General features: G+C 46.6%; 1 protein-coding gene across 2 annotated transcripts in view; it reads right to left on the reverse strand.

Moving 5' to 3' along the window:
- NTRK3 (neurotrophic receptor tyrosine kinase 3) overlaps nucleotides 1-23,836 on the reverse strand; it is a 215,013-nt gene that overhangs the window by 17,483 nt on the left and 173,694 nt on the right. The window contains exons 13-16 of one of the 2 annotated variants that reach the window (XM_027884976.1): nucleotides 23,511-23,641; nucleotides 19,300-19,472; nucleotides 13,483-13,726; nucleotides 2,853-2,927 (exon numbers count right to left, since the gene is read on the reverse strand). In XM_027884976.1, coding sequence (XP_027740777.1) covers nucleotides 2,853-2,927; nucleotides 13,483-13,726; nucleotides 19,300-19,472; nucleotides 23,511-23,641 — 623 coding nt within the window. The remainder of the gene's footprint in view (nucleotides 1-2,852; nucleotides 2,928-13,482; nucleotides 13,727-19,299; nucleotides 19,473-23,510; nucleotides 23,642-23,836) is intronic. The other variant, XM_027884977.1, reaches the window with a different exon arrangement.

Consider the following 23,836-nt stretch of genomic DNA (forward strand, 5'->3'; position numbering starts at 1 on the left):
TTCCAGATCTCTTTACTCCTAATGAATTTATTTTTAAAGGGATTTTTTAAGGTTGTGGGGAGGATGCAGTACTCTACTGATGGCAAACAGTGTTGAGGTGTGTAGATACCTAATCATAGTTAGTGGGTCTCCATCCCCAGATTTAACCACTTCCCATCAACAAGGTGGAAAAGTTCTCCTTCCTCGTTCTACCTATCTTGAACATTCCAAGCAGAGCTGAGTGCAAGGATCCTACCTGCTTCACTCTGAATTTTACAGCTACTAAGTTCTTCCAAAATTCACTCCATGCAACATCACCACAAATGTCTCAGCTCTCAGATTCCCCACATATTCCTAAGATACTTACCTGTTTCCCAACACCACAATGATTGCACCTCTTGTAATTTTTTTTCATGTGAATCTCCTTGGTGAGGATGAGCAGGGATCACCTTTCAACAATGTGAAACTGAGGCACAGGAGAACTAACTGAATTTCCTGTGGCAGCAGAAAACAACAGTAGCATGGAATGGACCTGCAGCCCAGTCTGAGGCTGGGATCTCACTGCTAGACTCTTCTCCATGCACCTAACTGAGCTCTCCCTTTCACAGCAGGAATAGGAGAACACAAAGTGGTTTTCAGATCAAGCACTCACTGATTTGGGATTTCCATCCTCTGTCAAGCCATCAGGGCTGAGCTTGGGGTTTCTAAGGGCAAGGATGTTTCACAAGGGATGACCAGGGAAAGTGATTATGTTCTTTTTCCCCCCCGAGTAGTTTTAATTCTTTAATTCCTACTTGCTAATAAGATAAAATGTTGTGATTACTGCAGGATCAAATGGTGCAGGATAAGCTAAGGATTTTATTAATTAACATGCTTTTAGAGCTGGAAAAAAAAATAATAAAAAAGCAAGAGGATGGTAGATAACAGCTATGAACATGGCCCCAGCATTACCTGCCATGACACTGTAACCAAGAGGAGGCTGTCATGTTAGTGCTGGGCATGGCACTCTGATAGCAAATAAAAATAATAAATCAGAAGGTAAGGCTTTCTCTCTCCAAAATATGGCTATTCACAGACATGTGCTACATTTCTCTAAGGCCTGATCCTTCAAGTATAGCACTTCTGTGCTCCTCTGGCTTCCCCAGGGATTGCTTGGAGCAGTGAGTGCTAAGCCCAGTGGCAAGTGGTTGCAAGATCAGATTCATAGTGTGCCAAGAATTTTGGATGAAAAGAGCTATAAAGAAGTCACATATTATTATGTCACATTGCAAAGGTCAACCCTAGTATTTGTTCTGTCATAAGGACATGATTCAAAGGCAAAAAAAGAGTGTCAGGGCACAGGGGAAAATAATTTTTTAAAAACTGCCTTCAGGGCCAAGGATACAAAATTACATCAGTGCTAAGAACTAAATTCCCATCCACACCCCACAATTCAATTTTGGCTCAGAAAGGCATAAATGTAACAAAATCACCTTTCAGTGGCAAATCTTATCTGCTGACATATCCCCTGCAAAATCAGCAATATCTGAACTCGCACTCCCGCGTGATTCTGGCAACAGTCAGGAAGTGCCAGAAACTTGCTCCTTCAATTTGCAAGATCCACTCAGCTGCTTAAAACTATGCAGGCATTTGCTGGAGCAAGAGAAGTGTTCCTGACACAGGGTGGTGGGACAGCCAGTTCTGCATCACCTGGCCAGGAGCACATACCTCCCCTTGCAATGCCACAGGGAGGTTTGGGTAATTGGACTCAGGTAATTTATCCCTGCCATGGCTACTTTGTAAATATTTATGCTCATCTCTCTGGGATTGCTGGCACAGGGAAGCTATTGAGAAATAAAGTCCTAACTTATAAGGAGTCATAACTGCTCTGCAGTTTGGGTGGATTAGATCGTTCCACTTCCAGAATGGGCTCAAGCAAAGGCTCCCTAACTGTCTGGATCAACAGAGCATTGTGTTGAGTGACAGCAGCAAAACCCCACAGGACAACCAAGTTTTATGTTTGTACCTCTCACAGGCTCCTGCAGCTCACCCTCCAGCTGCCTGGAGGAGGCTTCTGTGATGCTGGGACAGCCAGAGACATACCGGGCTGAGGATCCTACACAGAGGCTGCAGCACCATGGGATGCTGGCTTGGCTCTGTGGGAGGGAGGGCAGGGTAGACAGAGGTGTAACCAGCCCTCAGCAGGCTCACACAGTTCCCATGGCTCCCATCAGCCACTGCCTTGGCAAAACCAAACTCTGCTCCTCTGTCAGAGCTTCGAACTTGCACCAATCCCTCACTGTCTCCCCTGTGGGCAAGGGGTGGGACAAGCAGTGGGCAGTGATAGCTGACGGTCACTCAACTGGAGCTGGAGGCAACCAACTGGTCAGATACAGAGAAAGGTAGCAGACAAAAGTGTCAAGGCTGGCATCTGACAGTCCAGCTGCTCAAATGGTCTGCTTTTAGTCCATGACAATTTGACCATCCAAACAACTGTTGAGGGGGCAGTCCCAGTGAACGGTGCAAATGCCACGCTGCTTGGAGTCAGAGGGTGGTTTAGCTGCACAGAGACAAAACATGCTGCACTTGCTGCCAGCAGAGCCTGAGAACAGCCTGCACTGTCCACTAGTGCAGGCACAGCCTGGTCACTCACAGAGGAAGGTTGCACTGAGGACTTCTCCATTGATCCCCACATAATCTCACCACACAAAGAAGCCCCAGAGAGCCGCTAGAGTAGAAATGTGTGCAGTTCCCACCACAGACAAGAGCCCCTCTGCTGCCAAAACACTCTAGACCCGACCTAGTCCCAAAGCCACTCAACCCCACGTGTCATTTCATGCTCAAGCAGCACCAGTCCCCCGCTTCCAGCTGCCCCAGGGTTGAGATGCACTCACTGTTGCCGCTGCCGGCGGTGCCAGTCTCTGTCGCTGCCACGCTGCGCTGAACTGGCCCTTCGGACGTGGCCCTTCCTGACAGTGAATGGGTGAAAACAAGGGAAGGAGACAAACAAAAGAGAAGGGAAGGGTGAGAGAGGGAGGGAGGGATGGGGGGGATGAAGCAAGGGGACAAGAAGGGAAAGGGTATGTCTTTAACTGAACCATAAGTCTTTCACTGGCTGCAACATCCCAACACTGTGCAGCCCTTGCTGTGAGGGCAAGGGGTAGATGAGACCCTCTGGCCCCAGTCACCACCATCTTGCACCACACACCATCACCTGCACCAGTGCAGAGGGAGGGCGAGCTGGATAACAGTCAAGGGGGACTCAGCCTCCTGAAACTTCTCCTTGGTCTGAGAAGCCACCTAGAATGCTCATATAGAATGTCATCCCTTGGGGGACGCAGAATTCATCTCCAGACAAGAGAAGTTTTAGGATGCTTGAACAGTTTCTCCGTATCTGGTACTTAAGCATCCTTGCCCATTGCCAGCCCTCCTGGGCACAGTGCAGGTACTCGTCTGCCTCTTCCAGCAGAACAAGACCCAGGCCTGATATCTTTACTCAAGTAAACTCAGGCTAGCCAGTGTTAAGGGTATTGTTGGCCAAATGTACAGTGAAGCACCTCACACATCACCCTACACTTGCCCAAAAGTCTTTGTCCCATCAGTATTGTCACAGTTAAGGGAAGAAAATACCTAAACCCACTGCTTCCAATCACCTACAAACCTGCCAGCACTCACAAAACAGGAGGGGACAAGGGAAGCAAAATGCTGGAGCAGGAAATGCAGCACTACATTTTCCTCTGCGTCAAAGTAGGAGAGATTTGGAGAATGGGAGAGAGGAAAAGGGATAGGGATCTCAGTGAGCAAATTGAGAGTGAAGGACTGGCATAAGCTCTGCTGACTTTCTAGTGAGCTTGTTTGTGTTCCCACTGAGACTAAAAGAAGACAAAATTCCAAGATGGAAGGGCAATTGGTGAGCATGGTGATTTGGTGTAACACACTTCTCACTGGGTTACTGAGGCGCTCAGGCTGAGAGCTGCCTGGGGAACTCACAAAATACACCCTCAGGGTGTGTCCAGATGGTCATTGCCCTGGGCACCTTCCCACCCTGCACTAGCAGTGGAAACTGAGCTGCTAAATGTAGATGACAGCTCATTCTGCTTGGGGAATTGCCCTGAGAACGACTGACTCACATCCCTTCCCAAAAAGTTGAGGTAGGAAATGGGTGGGGGAAAGGTTTAGAAAATTGGTTCATGCTGGCTGTTTAAATTGCTTCTGCATTACAGTGTTACAGTTAGGGGAAAAGTAAAGAGAAATCTATGCATAAAGCTGTATCCTAAAGCCAGCTGTGGCAGAGGTATGGAAGCTAGAAAGAAGCAGAGCAAATGAAGTCATCCAGCAGTGGGAAAAAAACATCAATATAATATAATGCAGAACAAAGCAAATTCTACCTCAAACACAGAGCTGAAAGGGAAACATCTTCCTCTCTCAGATCTATTACCATGCATTTATTCCAATAACAAATAACTAACCCGAAGAGTAACCCAAACCCAATTTATTCCTCCATCTAAGTAAATATGGACAGGCAGCTGAATTTGACTGTAAAAAACACTGATCTCATATGTTTTCTTTGTATATGTTTGAAAAAAAAAAGGAATGAAGTTTCTGCCTTGCTGCCAGGGGATGCTGGCAAAGCATTTGAGCTATAGATATTGTATCTTGTCACTAATGACTGCAGGGAACTAAAAGGGATTTGAATTTTTTAATGCTTCACATTAATTGATAATTTGGTCTCAGAATCCACAGTGGAACACAGGATTTGCTATATTGGATCAGTCTGGTGGCCCATAAAATCTGGCATCTTGCCTCAGTGATGCTCAGAAAAATTATCATCCCTTGTCTTTGCTTATAAGGTTGCTGACCATTCCTGTAAGGCCATACAGTGGGAAGGGATGGAAAGTCTCTCCGGCCTACACAGCAAAACATGTGTTTGGCAGGGCTCTACTACATTTTTTTTTTTTTTTTGGAGGTTTTTTTAAGGCAAGGAAGAAACTCTGAAACTACGATCATTTTTTTTCAGACATACTGCTGTTGTTCCACCTGGTCACCACAGCCCAAATACAGAGAAGGTGGAATTGTGTTTTTCAGAGGGCAAATGAGAACATGGCTGAGGCCAGAGGGGGGAGATGCCTTCTGCTGAGAAGAAAAGTATTGATTAGGCAGTATAAAGATTTCTCTCGCTAATTCCTTTAGCAATCTTATCATGTGTTGCCCACGTAATTGGATGGGGAAGAGAGAGGTGGAATCACTTAAGCGTTCAAAGCTCAACACGCACTGAGAAAAGATTCCCATTTCGTGTGTGTGTGCAATTTTGTGCATCGTTGCCCCTTGATTTTACATTGAACATGCTCTCTTTGACAGCTGAGCCCTAAACAGTCTATGTATTAAGGATAGCTGCTTGCAAACAGGGGCTTTCTCCATCCAGCTGGCAGGGAGAGGGAACTTGCTGGGGCTGTGAGAGAGGCAGGACTATGAAACTGGGGAATATTGGGAGGGAAGAGTCTACAGAAACTCTGACCATGCAGGAATCAGGAGGAAAAAAGAAAAGCAGTGGTTTCTTTCCATGCAAGCATCTTAATTAAGGAGGTTGATGAAGATACTTGCATCTTAATTTTTCTAGGGAGGTCTTCAGTTTGTCTTGGAGCAAAACGTAATTTATCCTTGCTCTCACTAAATTGACTTAAAACTATACTGAGATTTGGGGATGCTGCCCACCTTTCCTGACCAACATGTGATCTCTTGGCTGTACCCATGGTAAAGGAGAGCTGAGATCATGGTCCTGCAGGTGGCAAGGCAGGAGGAGGCCAGTGGCCAGCTGGGATGAAGCGAGGAAATGGGTTCAACAACCTAGACAAGATGAGAGGGGAGGGTTTTACATTTACACATCCCAGTCACCCTCAATTGCAAGTGGCAGTGCTCCTCCCAAAGCATGAGCTGTTCATTTCCATATGCTCAGAAGGAGCCATACTCTTTCTGCTCCACTTATGCTGGAATAATGAAGCTTGCAGGCATGTGGTTCTCTACCTTCTTCTGCTGTAGCTGTAGTTTAAATCAGGCCACCTTGGTAAAACCCAGGAACCATCAGCTTCTCTGAACTGACCTTACAAAATCCTTTTGTTTCTGGTGACACTTTTGGATGGATCTCCACCATGGTAGAGTCTTTCATGGCTCAAAATGAGGCATTGTGTTCTTTTCCCTGTGTGTCACAGCTTTCGGGCTAATGGGATGTTCCAAGGGGGGACAGCAGGAGGAAGCAAGCACGCTGCATGCAGGCAGCCTCTAGCAGGTGTTGGGAATTCCACTTGGATAAAAAAAAATTAGAACAGAGGGAAAAAAACAGTCTTATAGTCAGAGGGAGGGAAAAATTACTCAAGGACGGATGGGGATCACAAGTAGCTTCTCTTGCCTCCCTGGATCTGTTGGCTGCACCCAGAGAACACTGAAAATGGAAAAGAGTTCTGCCCTCCCTAGTTAAGTTTTATGGGAAGGAAATTGCTTTGAAGGAAAGGGCTTTTGAACTCCCTGCAGGAAATTTGCTGTCTCAAGTTTTTACAGCACAGGTTTGGTAGTTTGGCTGCACTGAGGAACAACCCCAGCTTTCTGAACTGAACTGAATCTCTGACTTCTGGTGATGGTGTCACTAGCCCTCACCTGGCTCCAGCATTTGACTAGTTACTCCCAGCACTCTCTCCAGCTCTCAGGAAAGCAGAGATCAGCCTGGACAGCTTTTAAGAGCAGCCAAAGTCCAGTCAGCATGGGGAAGACTGGAAGAGTCATCTCTATTGAACCTGAACCTGCCATGTATATCACCAGGTGTTTTAGGAAATACTGAACAACAAAAATGTTCCTCCCTGTTTGGCTACATCTATGATCTCTGCAAATTGAAGGTTAAAAACCATCAGGAAGCTAAACTGAAAGGCTTTGAGCTCCCAGGCCTCTGGATCTCAGCCCAGTGGTTGGGAGAAATCAAAAGCCTCAATTCAAATGCCTGGGAGTGGGGCTGAGATTTGATTGAAAGACCCTAAGTTTGATTAGCTCTCAGTAAGTGTGTGAGGGTTTGGGTGGTATGGGGCGAACACAGAGAGGTTAAGCATGGAGGTCAGTGTTTAAGTGAATATTGAGACTCTATTAAACAAAAACCCTGAGCCAAATGACTTGCAATGACAGCAGTAACATACCCCGAGCAGGAGAAGAGGTGAGCGTGGAGGTCAAGTACCAGAGCAGGGAGTTTTTATTTCCCAAAAACAAACTGCTCTTTTGTGCCTGTGCTTCAAAGAAGATGTCACCAGACTGTGAGAGCTCTTCACCTGCCACATCCCTCTCATTACTGGAATGAAATAAATGGCAACAGCATGAAAACAGCAACTCAAGCAGGAGAAAAACAGATAGGCAGTGAGGAAAAGGGGAGGAGGAAAACAGGGTGCGGATGCAGGTCTTGACAGGGTGGAGAATTAGGGCAATTACTGTTTCTGAGAAAATGCCAGGAATACAGCACAACCTAATTTCCCCAATTAATTCTTCTGCACTTGAGCTGCTTTGTGTGAAGGGCTCTTAATGTTTCATACAGGAGGGAAAAAAAAAAAAAAGACTCAACATTTGTTTTTCCCTTAGTGTAGAAATGGGGAAGTGTTGAGGGAAAACGTCTGGCTAAAACACAAGATGATGCTGTTACTTCTTCCTTTCAGGAGATAAGAAGCTGTGCTGTGAATTCAATTTGCAGAGTTTTTTATAGGAGCCACAGAGATATCAAAGACCAGCACGTTCAATATCACACTGATTTTTCCTGCAAGCAGAACACACCAGGACAGGCACAGAGACACTTAACCCACGTACCCACATTGAGCAGTTCCCTCACCTCCCCTCTTTCCAACCCTACTGCAATTTGGGGGGAATTTGGTTCCTCTGCCCCCAAACCCAGAGTCAGAGCAGTTTTGAGGCACCATGGCACGAGCTGCCCACACCTCACGGTGTTTACAGGTGTCATCCAGGGGGAATGAGAACAGTGGGGCAGCGAGAAGAAGGAAAGAAATAACAAATCAGGGATGATGGGATACATGGGATAAACAGATGCCTAGAGGGGAATATAATACTTTCAGACATGGGCTCTTGCACACAGAAGACTATGGCTCTGCCTGGCTGGCACAGCTGTATCAGTACTAGAGGTCACATCTTCAGGTCACTGTCAGACTTTTTGCCCTTACTCATGTAGGTATGACAAAGCAAGACATGTTTTCAGAATCCATCTTAAGACAGGAGAAAATTAAAGCACTATTCACTTCTAAAACCTTTCCTTATTGACATATACATTTACAAGTACAAACCCTTCCCAAAACCCAAGCAGAAAGGATGGAGACAGAGCAGCACATCACACTTTTCACCTCAGAGAAGGGGTAGGAGGAGACAAAAGGCAATGCATAGATGTTTAGCACCTGCACAGCACTGAGGTGCTGAAATGGTGCTGCTGTTGGAAGCTGAACATGACACAAAACATTGTACCTTCTACATGAGATCCTACACAACAGCCAGCATGGCCAGGGATGAAGCTTGCTCTCCCCCACCCATCAGCACTAAATCTGAGCCTGAGGACACTATCTGGATGCAGGGAGCTTGGCCAGCTCTCTGTCCAGAGCTGACTTACTGCCAGCGTACACCAGGTCTGCCATAAAACCCAAGAGTGGCAGCTTTTTTCCCTCACAAATGAGGCAGTACCACATTCTAGACAGAAATTCAGAAGGAGTTTTGCTCCCCTCTGCCTGTTGGCATTCCCCTTAGCAGGTGATGGTGCAGAGCCCCAGCACCCTCATCATAGGGCTCCATTCTGGTGCTAACAGGGCTGGGCAGCAGTTTCCCTCTGCTGGGATCCACCTCCCATGCTGTAAGCACTCTGCATGAGACGGACAGCAAAACAACAAAGAAAGCATCAGAGACACGAAAGTGGGTGTTGTACAGCTGATGGATCCACATGGGCACTAAGGGGCTCCAAAGGAGCATGACCCAGATAGCTGCTAAACCTCAGTGATCTACTGCTCACACGGGAACTTCACTGGAAAAATAACTAGCTGAACCCATGTGAAAGAAAGCAATCTTGGAACTCCAGTGGGAAACAACTAAACTAAGAGATGGTCTGGATGGGAGATGGTTATCAGAGAGCAACCTTACAATAGGTACTGAAATTTATCAAGAATATGGGGGTTTTGCTGGCCATTTTAAAGAAAGAGAAAAAAGAAAATGTTTACAAAGTAAGCCTTCACGCTTCAGAGGAGGAGAGATCCCAGACTTTTTAAAGAACACTGACCTAAGGCCAAAGTCATAGCAAAAATCTTGTTTTGGTTCTGATGGTCTAAGGGTGTGAGAGCCAAGGTTCATGGGAAGAGATATTAATCTTTTATTAAACCAACTGACACAACTGAAAATAATAATAATAAAAAAAAGAACTCAGAGAGGCTTTGTGTACCTAAAATTCATTCTTTTTTCCCCTTCCAACAATATCATGTGTTCTATTAAAAGATATTACTTCTTCCTGAAAACCTTGTCTGTCCCAAATCCAAACAATGCTCCAGAGTAGTGAGGACAGAGAAACAGGGAGCATTTTTGTTATTATGTTTATCTATCTCTGTGTTGCTAGAAATACAAAAACACTTTCAGAGCCCTTTGAAAGTCCTTCATGTGTCTTTTTTTTTAACAAGCAGGTGTCCTCTGTGTGATGAACTGTGACCACAAGAACACTCAGCAGAGACTTCTGGGAAATGATGGAACTAAATCCCCAAGAGGTTTCAAGCCCAGCCTGGGATTTGAGGCAGGATGCCAGAAGGGCAGGATAGAGGAAATATGGACAGAGGAATGTCTTAATGATATTTAATGCCTAAATAAATCCCTCCTCTGTTTGACATGTGTCTTCACTGATGATGTCCTACCCATGTTAGGACATTACCTTGGGAGTTCTTAAGGAGTCTTGACTACAATTTAAGACTATGTTCTCTTCCAAAGATGAAGAAATGCTGCCCTTTCCCTGGACAGTGACCATGATTTTGTTTTGGGATTGAATTATGCGTTTTGGGAGACAAATGAAAATTATCTGGCTTTTACTGGAGTTAGGGTGGGTTCAAAGTCACAGAAGGGCTCTTGGAGCAACCAAACACTTGTCTGCAGGGTGAAAGAGCAGCTGGGAATTCTAATCTCAGCCCTGAAGATGCCTCCAGCTCTGACACTCCTCCCCCAGACACAACTAAAGCCCTCAGCTCCCTGGACAGAACCGGGCAGGCTCCATGTGCCTGACTTGCTGCAGTCTCCATGCCACACTCAGCTTGGCTGAGGCACAATGTCCCTGACCTGCAGCGTCCCACCACCTGCTGTCACAGTCCTGAGTCATACCTAAAAAAAGTCGCCTACTCACACAGCTTTTTTTTTAAGAAAACAACAAGGAAAACGAAATCCGCCCAAATCTTTTCTCTCCAATATGGATATATTCCGTCCTGCCTTCCCACAGAGACCCACACCAAAGACTGCACAGCACGTTACACAACACAGCACAGAAATGCTTCTTCAGCATCCCCGCCTTTACTCTTCACACAGAAGCTGGGCTACTTCTCCCTGTCTCCTCAGTTCCTCCACTTTCCTCCGCTTTCTAATCAGATGCTGATCCACCTCTCCCCACCACTTCCACCTCCACAACCATCTTCTCTCCATCCTGTCTTGTTGAAAGGAGGTTTAAAGGCAGCAGCTGACGGGATCCCTCTGTGATGCAGGAGGAAAAGGACGCATCTGTCTTCAGGCAGAACATGGAGATCTTTGTAGAGAGGGGAAACGAGCCTCTCTGCTGCTTTTGTTACGCAAATATTTGTTTTCTGTATCCAAATGTGTAACAGAAAATTAAGCGGCTCACCTTTGTTAAAGCACTTTTGCATCCCACAAATGCTGGAGCCAGATGGTGTTCTTTCTTTGTCTTAAAAATGGGAAAGAAAGAAAATGCCTAGGAACAAATCCTCAGCCTAGAACATGCTCATATATCCCACTTAAGATCCCCTATATCCACATGCCCAGTTATCCAGGCATGTGGGGCTTGGGCAGGAGCAAACACAGGGACAGGGCAGACTGAAGTCTGCTTGCAGAGAGCTCCAGACCTGTTTTTCCAGAAAACAACAAATTACCGTTTCTCCCAGGGCTGCAGCTCAGACAAACCAAGCAATGCTTTCTAGAAACCATATGAAGCAGAATTTCACTCCAGGTCCTACTGGTGGCAATTGCAGGCTGTGCGCAAGGGGAGAGGTGCTGTGAACAAACACCGGGAAACAGACTTGGGAACTTCCCCAGGAAGGTTGTAGATGTGACCAGGGACAGCACCAAAGTCTTTAAAAGTTCAAATCTTCAGACACAGAAGCAGTTCAGTTCTCCCACTTGAGCTTCTTCGCTCATTTGCTGGGAGGAGTGTGGTTGGATTGGGGCTGGAGGAGGGCTGAAGGACCCTTGGCCTCTGGACTTCTGCTCTTTGCTGGCCTGGGTAGGCTTCCCAGCTCTGCCACTCCTGCTTTGGCCTTGGGCAAATCACATAAACCCTCTGCCCCTCATGCCACCAGTATAAGTGTGGGCAAACAGAACCTTGTTTTGCTAGGACCCTTCTTTGGACTTTGAGAAAAGGCGTCCATGAATGAACTTAGTGAGCCAGAGTTTTAAAAGTACTAAGAATAAGTGAAAACAAAGAAGGGAAAATCAGTGAAGAACAAAAGACTGTTCTGGTCTGAAACTTGGCTCTTGTTCTGGTAAAAAGGTGATAACTAGTTACTACTTTAGTCATACATGGCAATTTGTCTATTTAGAGAAAAGTTCACTAAAAAGACTTACAACACTGCATGAGATATCATGGAGTCATCCTCAGCAAAGCACTTTGCACAGACAGGATGAGGTCTACAGGACACCACCATAGAGAAGACGAAAAATCCAACAACAAAAAACTGTGGAAATAATCTCAGTTCTCACTTTTTGGGGGCCCTCCCAGCCTTCACATGTCAATAGCAGCAAATTCTCCCACTACACAGAGAGCTCTCGGTGCTGCAGGAACACAGGCTCAGGTGGGATTGTCCCCAAAAGTGTGACACTGGCTGTGGTTGGGGCAGGACTAACAGGGCTGAAGGGAAGAAGGCAGGTGAGAACATGGGCAATCAATCACATGTGCTGCTCCTCATCTTCCCCTGGGCTCTTCTCTTTCCTACTCACTCTTTCCTGAAGTATGAGCAGTGGTGGGACCACAGCACCTCTTTCCTCATCACTGCCCAGTAACTGCACTGGGACCTTTTCCCAGCGCAGGCTTTTCTCCTGTGCAGTGAAGATTGTTTCCCTCACTGGTAATTAAACTTAGTGGTAAGCCAATGTTCTGGCCTGGGAGAGGTGATATGTCTCAGCACAAATCTGATCATGTTTTTCCTCCTCCCAAACACAGTAACTCCACTTGGCAGCTGTCTATCACATAATGAAAACTTTCTGGATCAGATCAAGACCACAGGTCAACCCTTTCTTTGGGTAGCTGATAGAAATCATCCTCAAAGCCAAACATCCATGTTGTAGGCAGAAATAAACCAGCCTTAGTCCAAGCATCAGCCTGGAAACTGCGGCTCCATAGCCTGAAAAGCCCTTCCCTGATGGTGGATGGCCCAGAGACAAATACCTACTCCAGTGTGCTTCAAACACTTTGCACATCACATCTTCTCCTGTAGCTGGGGAAAGGTGAGAAACACTTTGTTCCCCCAGGGAGGCTGCCATCCTGGGCAGGCAGGACAGTGCAGACAGGTACAAAAGGAGTGTGCAAGACAAGGGGACAGCGTGAGCACAAATCACACAAGAAGAGGCTGGAAAGGCGTTCCTGGCTCATTGAGTCTGTCCCCAGAGACAAGTGCAGGATTAGCCTCTGCACTAAACCCAGGCATTTTTATCTAGTTGCTTCCTGAATTTCTTTAATGACAGGCTTTCAGCAACCTACCCCTGGAAAATTATTCCACTGTCTAAATGATGACCCTGCTGGAAAAAAAAAAAGTGTTCTGAGGTCGAACCTAAATTGACTATTATTTCCTCTTCCATATTTTATGCACTTATCAGTCAGTCTTTCAGTTGCCTTTCCTCTAGGTCCCTGTATTAAGTTTCTTTAATCTAGCACCAGAGGTCACAGCCTGTAGTCTTTATCATCTCTTTGGATTACCTTTAATTTATCAATGTCTTCAAAAAAAAAAAAAAAGGGAATAAAAATAGGCAGTAAGTATGGGATGACTTCAGAGACATCCCAAAGCATGTGACTGTGTGCTGGGGTATCACAGAGAGTCTGTGTGTAGGCATCTGCGTGGATGTCTGAACTACAAGCATGGCCAGGACTGAACAGGAGTAAGATCAGTGTCTAGGGATGCCTGATACACATCTGTGCACACATTTCAATGAGGAAATAACAAAGCAAGTGAGCCCAAGGGCTCCAAAAACTGACTTGACTGTAACATTTCCTAGTCTTCCTTTGCTCTGAGCATCAGACTGCTGCTGGAGCTGCCTTACCCTGTAGTAATCAGTGCTGTAGACATCTCTTGACATCCCAAAGTCTCCAATCTTCACCAGCAGGTTGGCTCCGACCAAGCAGTTCCTGGTGGCCAGGTCTCTGTGGACAAAGTGCTGGGAGGCAAGGTACACCATTCCAGAGGCGATCTGGCTAGCGATGTGGAGCATCTGGGATAGCCCTAGCTCCCCTTTGGCTTGTCGAGGCTGCCCATCCACGAGGATCATAGCATCTGGGCCATGTGCCCTAGAGGGAGGAAGAAGCAGAAAGCACAGAGTTGCACCTCAGAAGTGACCAAGGAGATGGGAATCCCACACGGTCGCTGTTCCCGCTGGAGTGGGGACTTGGACCCCAGCTCTGCACTGTGAGGATGTACACACAGCTCCAGTGGAAAGGAAGAACGAAAAGCTTAAGGGAACAGGAATCTGGGGGAACATATGGTGGGTGAGTGGGTGTCATACATCCTTATGCATCCTTAGTCTACTGCACACAACCTGTTGTGGCCACAGATGGAGACAGAATGCCAGAACAGTGGGACCACTGGCTTGATGCAACATGGACACTCTTCTCTGGTAATACTTGTACAGAACTAATGAACCTCAGGATATTTACACATTAATTCTTACACCTGTGAAAACCTTCCAGAGGTAGAGATATCACCCACTTTTCTCCCACAGCTGTCATATTCTTGCTACCTAATCTTTTAATCAATCCCAAACAGCCTCCTTTTCTTTCCTCCATATCACCAACCAACCACCTCCTGATCAACATTAATACAGCCAGAGATCACAGAAAATGTTTCAGAGGAATGCTAGCAGCTTCATCCCTGGAAAATCCCTTTTATATCCTGAACTATCCCAAAGGTATCACAGGTTACCTGTGACAGCACGAGCGCAGGAGCAAAGTTTAACCCTGGCTGTCAGCAGATGCAGAGAACATCCTGTGCAACAAAAGGAAATATTTTGCTGAACAAGGTGCATTGTAAATGCAGGACTTTAGGTCAGTCTTATTCCTGTTCTGTCCCCTTTTTGTTCCCTTCCTCACTATGTACCAAGCCTTTCCGTGCCGTACTCCCTCTGTGATGTCTCTTCCCCTGATAGGGCTCGCCCTGTGGTAACCTGTGTGAAAGTAGAATAACAAAAGCCCTTGTATTTAGGGAAATGCAAGAAATGTTGCTGTGACCTTCCCTCTTGTGACTAAGACACAGTACAGCATTTCCTCTGAGGCTTTCGTACTGTTCTCTTTGAAATTATTCTTGGCATTTTACCCCTGTCATCAGCAGTAACCCCACAGAGAGACAGCAAATTGAAACTGCATATTCACAGCTTTCCCTCCTCCTTGACATGGGACTGAACAACAAACCACAAGATCCAAACTGTTTCCCACCTTTATCTCTGTTCCTGAATTGTGTTGGGCTTGAGGGTGCACCAAAGAAATGAGCATCCAGATGTTTGGGGTTCAAGCATCAATTTTTCAAATGCCTCCCTTTTCAGCTACCTTCTGCTGCCCTAACACTGGGAACATGGCTCTGAAGGTCGTCTCCTGGTAGAAAGGACAGCTGGAAGAGGAGAGAAACTGCAGAACTAACTGCTAAGGAGCCAGGAGTGTTTTTTGGGAGCCATGAGTGGGTGGTGCTGCTGAATGTGGGATGAGTTGTCTGGGAGCAGCAGTGAGAGTAGCAGAGCCGGGGCTGCTAGAGGCATCTCGAAGCCCTGTGGGTATGGTGGGAGCAGCAGCACACTGGAAGAACTACTGAAGAAGCTGCAGAAGAGTGCATGCAGAAATGACTGTTTGATGTCTTATTTAAATAGCCCACAGACATGTTTACCCCAGGAAATTACTTGGTGGTGACAACAAATGGTGACAGCAGGTGAAGCTGAGCCAGGACTGAGCAGGTTAGATAAAAACAGCAAAGCAGAACAAACAATAGCTTCTAAAACTGTTCTGGACAGTTTGTGCCAATCATGCCTTGCAGTTACACCATATTTAGCTACAGCTGATACCTGTTGTCATCAAATGTAAACATTCCTAGGTGAAAAGTGAAGGATGTATTACTATCTCATTACTGCCACTTTTTTTAAACACAATAATGGCCCCCAAAGAAGTGTCTGTGTCTGAAGGGAACAGGTGGTGTTTAAAACATGGTAAGCCAACACCTTTAATTCACTGGCTCTTTGTACAACCTACTATACAGGACACATCTCAGTATGTCCTCTTTACTATGTACATGTCCCTCCCTCCCTCCCTCCCTTTCTCCATCCCACTCCCTTTCTTCATCCCATATGGTTATAATCCAGAGGAAAGAAGAATCAACACATTTATGATATAAACAGGAAGGATATTAGTACATTTAGTTGTATCAAGAAGCCTGGAGGGAATATGAGAAGGGTATGTCCATCTTTTCTTGGGGAAAGAGGTTTCATTCAGCTTTAGAGAGAGGCCATAAAATTGGGTGGATTTCCTGTTAAAGAACTGTTGGAGTTTTTTTCCATTATAGAGTGGTGGAGGCTTTTGGGAAAAAAATCACCCTTCTAACTTCCTCTTCTAAAATTCCTCTTCTGTCCCAAGACAGTCTGACTGTGGGGCTGCTTCACCAGAAGGGCTGACACAAAAACACCAGAACTTTGCAACTTTTCCAACAGAACCTATTTCCTGTCTGAGTGGCAATGACTTACTAAAGACTGCAGAGAGGGTCTGTAATGGCAATATCCAGTTATCCCTACTTCAAAATTGCCTCTGTCCCAGACAGACAACAAAAGCTATCAAACCAGTGACAAAAGGGAAGGGGGGAAGTGATGGACATCCCTGGTGAGCAGAGAGGGATGTGGTCACTACAGATCCCTGAGCAGCGGGTGTGTGTGCTGGGAACACCCAGCCTTGCCACCCACCCACCCTGGCAGACTCCAGCCCCTGTACACACCATCCCTAGGGATGCTGTGCTCCCTGGAGAGGAATGCCTGTATTTCTCAACGCCAAGATCATGTCTATTGGTATTTTCTATTAGGCTGCACACCACAATTGCAGTCTCCCCTGGTGCAGACAGCAGGGTTTGTTGTTGCACCCTCAGCAACAGACTTATACACAGGGGCCCTGGGAGGTGTGTAGAGCTATCTCAGCACATGCCACCACTAACCCAGCAGGTAGGTGTGGATCCTAGTGCTTCCCTTTGCCACACCAGTCAATATTACAGACCAGTAAAACTCTTTGTTCTCTTGGAAGCACACAAAGATCTAAAAACACTTGGGGGAATTTATTTATTGTGCTTTTCTCTAGGAAACTGAGTCTAAAGTGAGCCTCTTCCATTTTACTGCTTTTCCAATTTCTGCAGTTAAACTGGGAGAAGTCCATCTGAGTGCCTGTTACAGACTCCCAGCATCCCTAGCCTCCAGTGTCTGGGAGTCACTGTCTCCTGCTGCAGGCTGGGTGAATCATCACACTATCAAAACTGCTGCTTGCTGAGGGATGCCAGGCAGCCCTGCACCATCCACCCTTTCTTACCCCTTTGCAGTCCCTGTTCCACAGTTTCCCACCAGCAGATACCTGACTTGATAAACCAACCCACAGCTCCCTTTCCACATGTCCCCCTATGCACTTCGAGTTCCTGTTTGCTGGGTATAAGCTCCCTTGCTCCCAAAGCCAGCTTCCTTTGGGATGCAAAGGGGTTTCACTGCTTACCACAAACCAGCATGCAGAGAGGGAGAATGTATCTGCTTTCTCCAAGGCTGCACAGGAAGGAGAAGCTGGCAGCTAAATGCAAGCGGAAGATGAGGAGCTGCAATCCCAGGGACCACACATCTAGAAAGTTTCTTTTCCTTCATAAAAGCCAAAGATAATACAAGGAGCTTTTTTCTCCAGTGAAACTGGAGATAAATTTCATCAGGCATGAGAGTTTCTCAGACATGTCCCAGTGAAGGGTTGGGACAGGGATGAGGGTGTCCATGGCTCCAGCATGGTATCAGCCTTAGGGACACACTGTTGTGTGAAGGAAACCCATGAGGCTTTGGCAGTGGGCACAAGACATCTTTCTGAGACAGTGAGAGAGCCTGTTTTGGACTATACTGTTTGAGAGGTCAGCTTGAGCAGTGAGAGGTTGTGCTTCAGCTGTAAAACCTGCCTTCTCTAAGGGAATTAAGGCTACTGGTTCTGCCAGGAAAAAATGATGGGTCAATTTTCCACTCTTCTTTGTGAGGCACTTGAAGAACACCATATCTCATGCTCTTTTTCAGACTGCCTTCCTCCAGTCGTGAGGCTGAGGCACTGTCCTTAACACTACATCACTAATCTGTGCTAAAATAATGTTTCAGTCCAATTTATGGTTTCATGCCAGCAGGCAGAGTTCAATCTGCTGCTGCTGGGAGGTTGTTGAGCCCTTGCAGTTACCAAAAGAGAGGGTCCCAGGGTAACCAAGGCTGGTCCCCCTTGAATGTGGATCTGAGGAGCTCTGTAAAGCCAGTGTAGCAGCAGCCTTCACTCGTCCTACCTTGCCAAGGATGCCTTTGATCTATCCAGAGCCTGAGACAGGGACTGAGCTATAAAATCATACTCATTCTACTCACAGCTGAGGAAAATGAGGAGGAAAACCAATGCAGGAATGTTCTCAGCTCATTCACTGCCATGTGAATGCCCCAATGGAGCTGCACACAGGTTCTCACTACTTGACAGATGAAAGAAAATACCTCGAGGATCCTTCTTCAGATCTCTTCTGGTCTAGGTGATTGCTTAGAAGCGAAAACCTCAGGGGAAAACCAGTGTCTCCTGGTCAGAAACTGACTGTAATGGTAGAAAAATACTCACTGAGTGTATCCCAACCCCAGATCTAGACCTGCAGCGCACAAGCTTCTTGTTCCTCCTGCAATCATATTCACACTTAGCAGTCAAAACAGGAAAATATCAAGGGTCCAATTTTCTAAATATTGGGAAATAAAACTACTAATTATTTCAAGAGGTAAGTACCACTCCACTTGCACGCAGGTTTCAGAGCGGAATTTCTGTTTTATGGGAGAAGAGCACCATAAACATCCTCCCACAGCTGCTCCTTGCCCCTTGCTGCCAGTGGATGCGGGGCACACAAATGATCTGCCTCAGGCTGATGAAATGGTTGAATGACGGGGGGCAATGGGGGCTCCAGCAATTTACATCTCTCTAAAGACAGGGAAGGCAATTACGGCTCTTTTTCAGGCCTTTGCCAGGCTTCTTGAGCAGTGTGGTGCTACTGGTTAAGGGATTTCTGTCTGATGAGGCATGGGGACCAGGGATCAGGGATGGACTCCAAAGTCACTGCCTAAGGCCCCTCCAACATTTCTCAGGTCTTTTTTGAATATAGCAATGAGAACTAGAGATCAGTAAATGCCCAGGATACCAATCAGATCAAGACTCCAGCAAGTTTCTGAAAGGAATATTTTGGTTCTTGTGATATTGAAGCAGGAGTGGGGTGACTGAGGCAGTGATGGCAAGTGGCCTTCCTGCTTCAGCAGAACAAGGCTTTGCTGGGTGTACAAGACTTGCAGCTGCTGGCAGCTGTGGCATCATGTCCTTCTACCCCAAAAGGGCAGAGGATTGCAGACACACCTCCTACAGCTTCAAACTTGCTGAGGTGGGAGAAGAAACCCCTGGTTTCCACAGCTCACTCTTGAGATTACCTAAGAGGAGATGTTGGGACAGGGCTAATAAAGCACTAGATCTGGTGAGGACCATCATCTCCTACAAGCTGTCCTCGGAACAACCATCTCTCATTCTTCAGCTCGCTGAATGATGTCACTGAGCCAGAACTGACCCTAGGGTGGCCGTACAGCAATTCCCACGCCCTCCTTCACACTTACCTCAGGAACTTGTTCAGGTCCCCGTGCTTCATGTACTCAAAGACCATGATGAGGGGGTCTCCGTCCCCACACACGCCGTAGAACTTGACAATGTGCTCGTGCTGCAGGTTGGTGAGCAGCTCTGCCTCCCGCTGGAAATCCTTGCGGGCTGCCAACGTGGGGTCTTTCAGTGCCTGAAACGAGGGACACAGACGCGAACAGGGTGGGCTCGGGCGAGGGAAAAGCAGAACAAATGGGTCACAGTGTCAGAGGGGAGCTGGTAAGGAAGGGAGGGGAGCGGAACCGCTGCCACTGGCCCCGTTGCACTGGGAGGGCTGGTGGCACCACCTAAGCATTTCACTTATGTAGTTACCGGCCCAGTGGGTTCCCCAGCTCATTTCTTAGGCAGCAGCAAACACACCTCAGAGGGTAATAGCTTCCAATTATTCCCAACTTGGGCAGAATTTGTACTGGTGACCTAGGGGTGAATGGCTTCATATCTCATTATTATTAAATTCCTGAGCCAGCCAGTCCTTGCTATCTGTCTTTTATTTTGAAATAGTTGACTACACTGCCTTTATTCAGAAGATGGATTTGCCTGGCTGTGCAGTTATTGTGTGGATTTTTCAAACTGCCTCCGAAGAAGGACATTGTCAAGTCTTTTCTCATAATTTTTAAAATCATGGTTTTATTCTCCGCTGTTTATAACAGCTCCCCTGGAAGACTGATGCTGAAATTGGTATCCTTATTGAGAATATCTCATCTTCCACAATTTGAGCATGCCACTTTGCCATTGCAGGGCAGCTTGAGGGCTCCAGTTGGTGAGGACCAGCCTGACATTGCAGAGTTGCCATGAAGATGTTGCTGTGGGTGCAGCTGGCAATCAGGGAGGAATTCCCAGTGAGTCTGGCTTGTCTGTGCATTATTCTGCAGTTGCAATGGAGAGCTAGTTTGAAAACAGCTTGTTGTCATCTCAGGATATCAAGGGAGGGAACTTGATAAAAAAGGTGAAGTCCAGACCATCTGACAAGATGAAATGGCCATGAGAATCAGCACGGTCTCTGCAAACATTCAGGGAAATGAAGAGGCAAATCTGGTTTTGAGTTGCTGTGTCTCAGTTACTTTCTCCTCATCCTCTACATGCCAGGACTGTTTAAGACCAATTCTGACTTTTAACTGTGCAGCCTAACAGGAGCTGTAAAAGACTCAAGGAAACTTGTTCCAGTTGTCCTGAGTCAGTCTGATGTGCACCAGTTCCCCCTCACTAGGTAGTGCTGCTGTTACCTACACACACAAATATACCTTCTCCATTTTCCCTGTGCCTTCAATCTCCCCATACAGACAGGAGAATAGGCATGAGCAGGTGCAATTTGTGCTTAAAAAGAGATGTTAAGCATCAGAAAGCTGTGTTTGGAGGACAGGACCCAGCACACTGGGTTACTGCACCTTGGCTGGCCCATGGTACTGCTGGATGTAGCGAGTCCTTCAGAGCAGGTGCTTTTCCCCTTGGAGCAGATCTGCTGCAAGGTTGTTCCCCAAGCCTTAGGACACTACTTTTTCTTCTTCTGCCCCCAAACTCCTAGACACATGGCGTAAATCTATTTTAATTCTTTGTCCTTTGGCATAGCTTGACTAGAGATATTTAGATGAATGTTAGTTACACGGTGCAGATGGCAAAGCATCCATCCTTTTCTCAGGCACCCAATTCCTTTTAGGCATTTAATATCTTCAGAATGTTGATGCTACCCTATTTTTCTGCAGGGAAATAGTCCCTTCCCCCATCACTTTTCTCCCCCTTTTTCCTGTGGTTGCACATAGTATTTCAAGCTGCAGTGAGTTTAGGTTTCCTCTCCTTCACACACAATCATTTCTACAAGGTGTTAGGACTGTAAGTTTGTAAATATGACACATCAAAAAGAAGTTATTAAAACCCCCCACATTACTAAGATTGAACAACCAAGCATTTAGAAATGAGGAAAACAGGAGCTGGAAGGGATAGAACTGGGAAAGAAGACCAGAACTAGAGGAAGAGAAGGGATGTCTCAGTAAAATCACTGCAATAACTCTCCCGGGAAAGATTTGGGGTGGATTTTTTTGTGCTTCCATCACACGATTCCTCCATAATTTCTGGCAAGTCCCTGAGGATCTGCAAGGTTGCAGCTTTTGTCACAAAGTGCCAGTTGTTTCAAAATTACCTGGAAAATCCCCTCTTATGTGGCATCATGGCCAGGTCTCCACAAGCACTGTGTTTATTGCTGCAGCAGGGCTCACTCTGAGCCTGGTACCTGCTGTCCATAGGGCTGGAAAGGGAGATCAGTAACTCCTTCCACCTGAGTGGATCCCTTCAGCTCAGTTTTCCTGCTTCTCCATCTGCCCTCCATGCCCTGCAAAATGGTGATGATACAACCCCAGCAACTAGCTGGGAAGCTGTGAAAACAGGCACACTCACATCTAGGAAGCTCTCAGCCCAGGAGTGATCATCACAACGGAGCAGCTCACAGAGAAATGAAAAATCTGTGTTCGAAGGACATGCCCTGAATACAGCCCCTCCAGCATTTCTAGTACTTGACTTTGTCACCTCAACACTCTTCGCTGGATATAGTTTTTGTGCATTTCTTAGCATGCTTTTAGAAGCAAGCTGAATAAAACAGGAAGCTTTTGCATGTCATCACTTTAAAACTCAGCTTATCTGCAGGGCTGCAACCTCTAGATTCACTGAAAATCTGAGTCCATTTAACCGAGTTAGTAACACAGCCACTTTCTTTGGCCCTGAGAGAGAGTCCCTGAGAGCAGGGCAGAGGCAGGCTCTGGGCTGTGGACTCAGCTGCCCTTGACCAGCATATCCTGCTGCTGCCCTGAGCTGCAGTGACTGGGGAGGTAGTTCTCAGCCTCTATCGGGAGCATAAGATCTTCAGGAAATGCAGCCAAATCTCAACTTAATATGTAAAGCCTTTCTATATATTTTTTTTATTTTTTTTTATTTTACCTCAAAGTTATAATGTGTCCCAAATTAGAGGGATTTTTTTTCCTGCCACTCCTAGAGCTGGCAGGATTCCAAGGCCCTGCTTCATACAGCTGGAACTGTATGATCTTGCAGGATGAAAGGCATTTTGGAGATGTAAGCTCATAGTAGCAATTAAGAGAAACAAGTTCAGATGCTGTTTCTGCCTACATGCAAATGCAACTCAGAAGAGACTCGAGAGCCAGGCTTGCTAGGGGATGGTTGACACTGAGAGGCAGTACCAGCCCTGTAATCAAGCAATTAATCACATGGGTGTCTTCGCTGCCTCAGCTTTAACCAGTCTCAGAGGTGAAAGGTGCAATCTTGCACTTCACTGCCGGGGCAAAAGGGGACACACGAGCTTAAAAATAAAAAAGACTTGAGCTGCCAATGATTAGAACAACTCTCAAGTAACTGGTGCCTCCAGCATCCTGGAGAGAGTGCTGGAACCTTTTCCCTTGTAGAGCATTGGTTCTAATGCAGAAGTTGTTCCAAGGAGTTAGGAGGCATTGGTTAAATCTAAGGGATTAGACAATGTGTGTCTGTCAACTGGTGCCACTTGAGAGGAGAGTGCAGTTCTGCACTGAGTGGTCTCCCCTGCCCAGAGCCCCGCTGATGGGACACAGCTCACACGGGGACTATCACAAGGATGCAAGCAGCACAGCACAAGCCAAGCTGAACTTGTGTTGGCTCAAAATAAGCAAAACAGGAGCGACCTGTGGCTAGGCAAGCAGGAGCTGAGTAGAGCTGAGCCGAGCTGCTTCACCCATCTTGCGGCAAATTGATCCCAGAAAATTGGTTCATCGTGCTTAGCTTTTAAGTACTTATTTTTGCTGAGTCCTTTGTTTTGTTTCAGCTTCTGCGTGTTACGCAAAAAGATAAAATCCAGAAGGAGCAGGGCCCCAGTGTCTCACAGAGGGAGGTGGATTCACACTGCGCTGCTTCAGCTGCACAGGAGCTCACGGCTTCCAGACCAGCTTCTCCTCCCTGTCTGTCTCCTGGCTGCGCCAACAGGAAGGGAGGTTTTGGCATTGGTGAGAGCAGACAACCTTGAAGCGAAACACTGAAACTTTGTGTGACTAAGTGGATTTACCACAATCTCCAGCATCAAATAAATCTCCAACCGTGGCCCCCAGCCCTCCCCTGCTTCCCTTTCCCATGCAGGCTCATCCAGTATCACTTTGCCAGCCAGCCCCTGCCCTACTCTCTGCCATTCACCCTTGGGATTTACCTTCACTGCCACCAGCATTTTGTCGTTGGTGGGGCTGAGGTTGTAACACTCTGCCAAGAACACCTTCCCAAAGGCACCTTCTCCCAGCTCCCTCTTCAAAACGATGTCTCTCCTCTTAATATGCTGGACATCTGTTGGAGGGAGGGGAGGAAGAGGGAGAGGGTTGAGGGAAGAATGAATCAGGGTTAATTCAGGGAATGGAAAACAACTAATTCAATTTTCTTGCAAGCTGCAAGGGATCTGAAATTGCTTTGCAAAAATATCTACAGGGATCTTTTTACCCACCCACAGAACGCAGCCATCTCTGGGATGGAGCTAGTCTTACG

Source organism: Empidonax traillii, unplaced genomic scaffold (assembly GCF_003031625.1).
Source record: "Empidonax traillii isolate 1590-97213 ecotype Southwest subspecies unplaced genomic scaffold, ASM303162v1 scaffold158:size1480230, whole genome shotgun sequence".
Classification (NCBI taxonomy): Eukaryota; Metazoa; Chordata; class Aves; order Passeriformes; family Tyrannidae; genus Empidonax; species Empidonax traillii.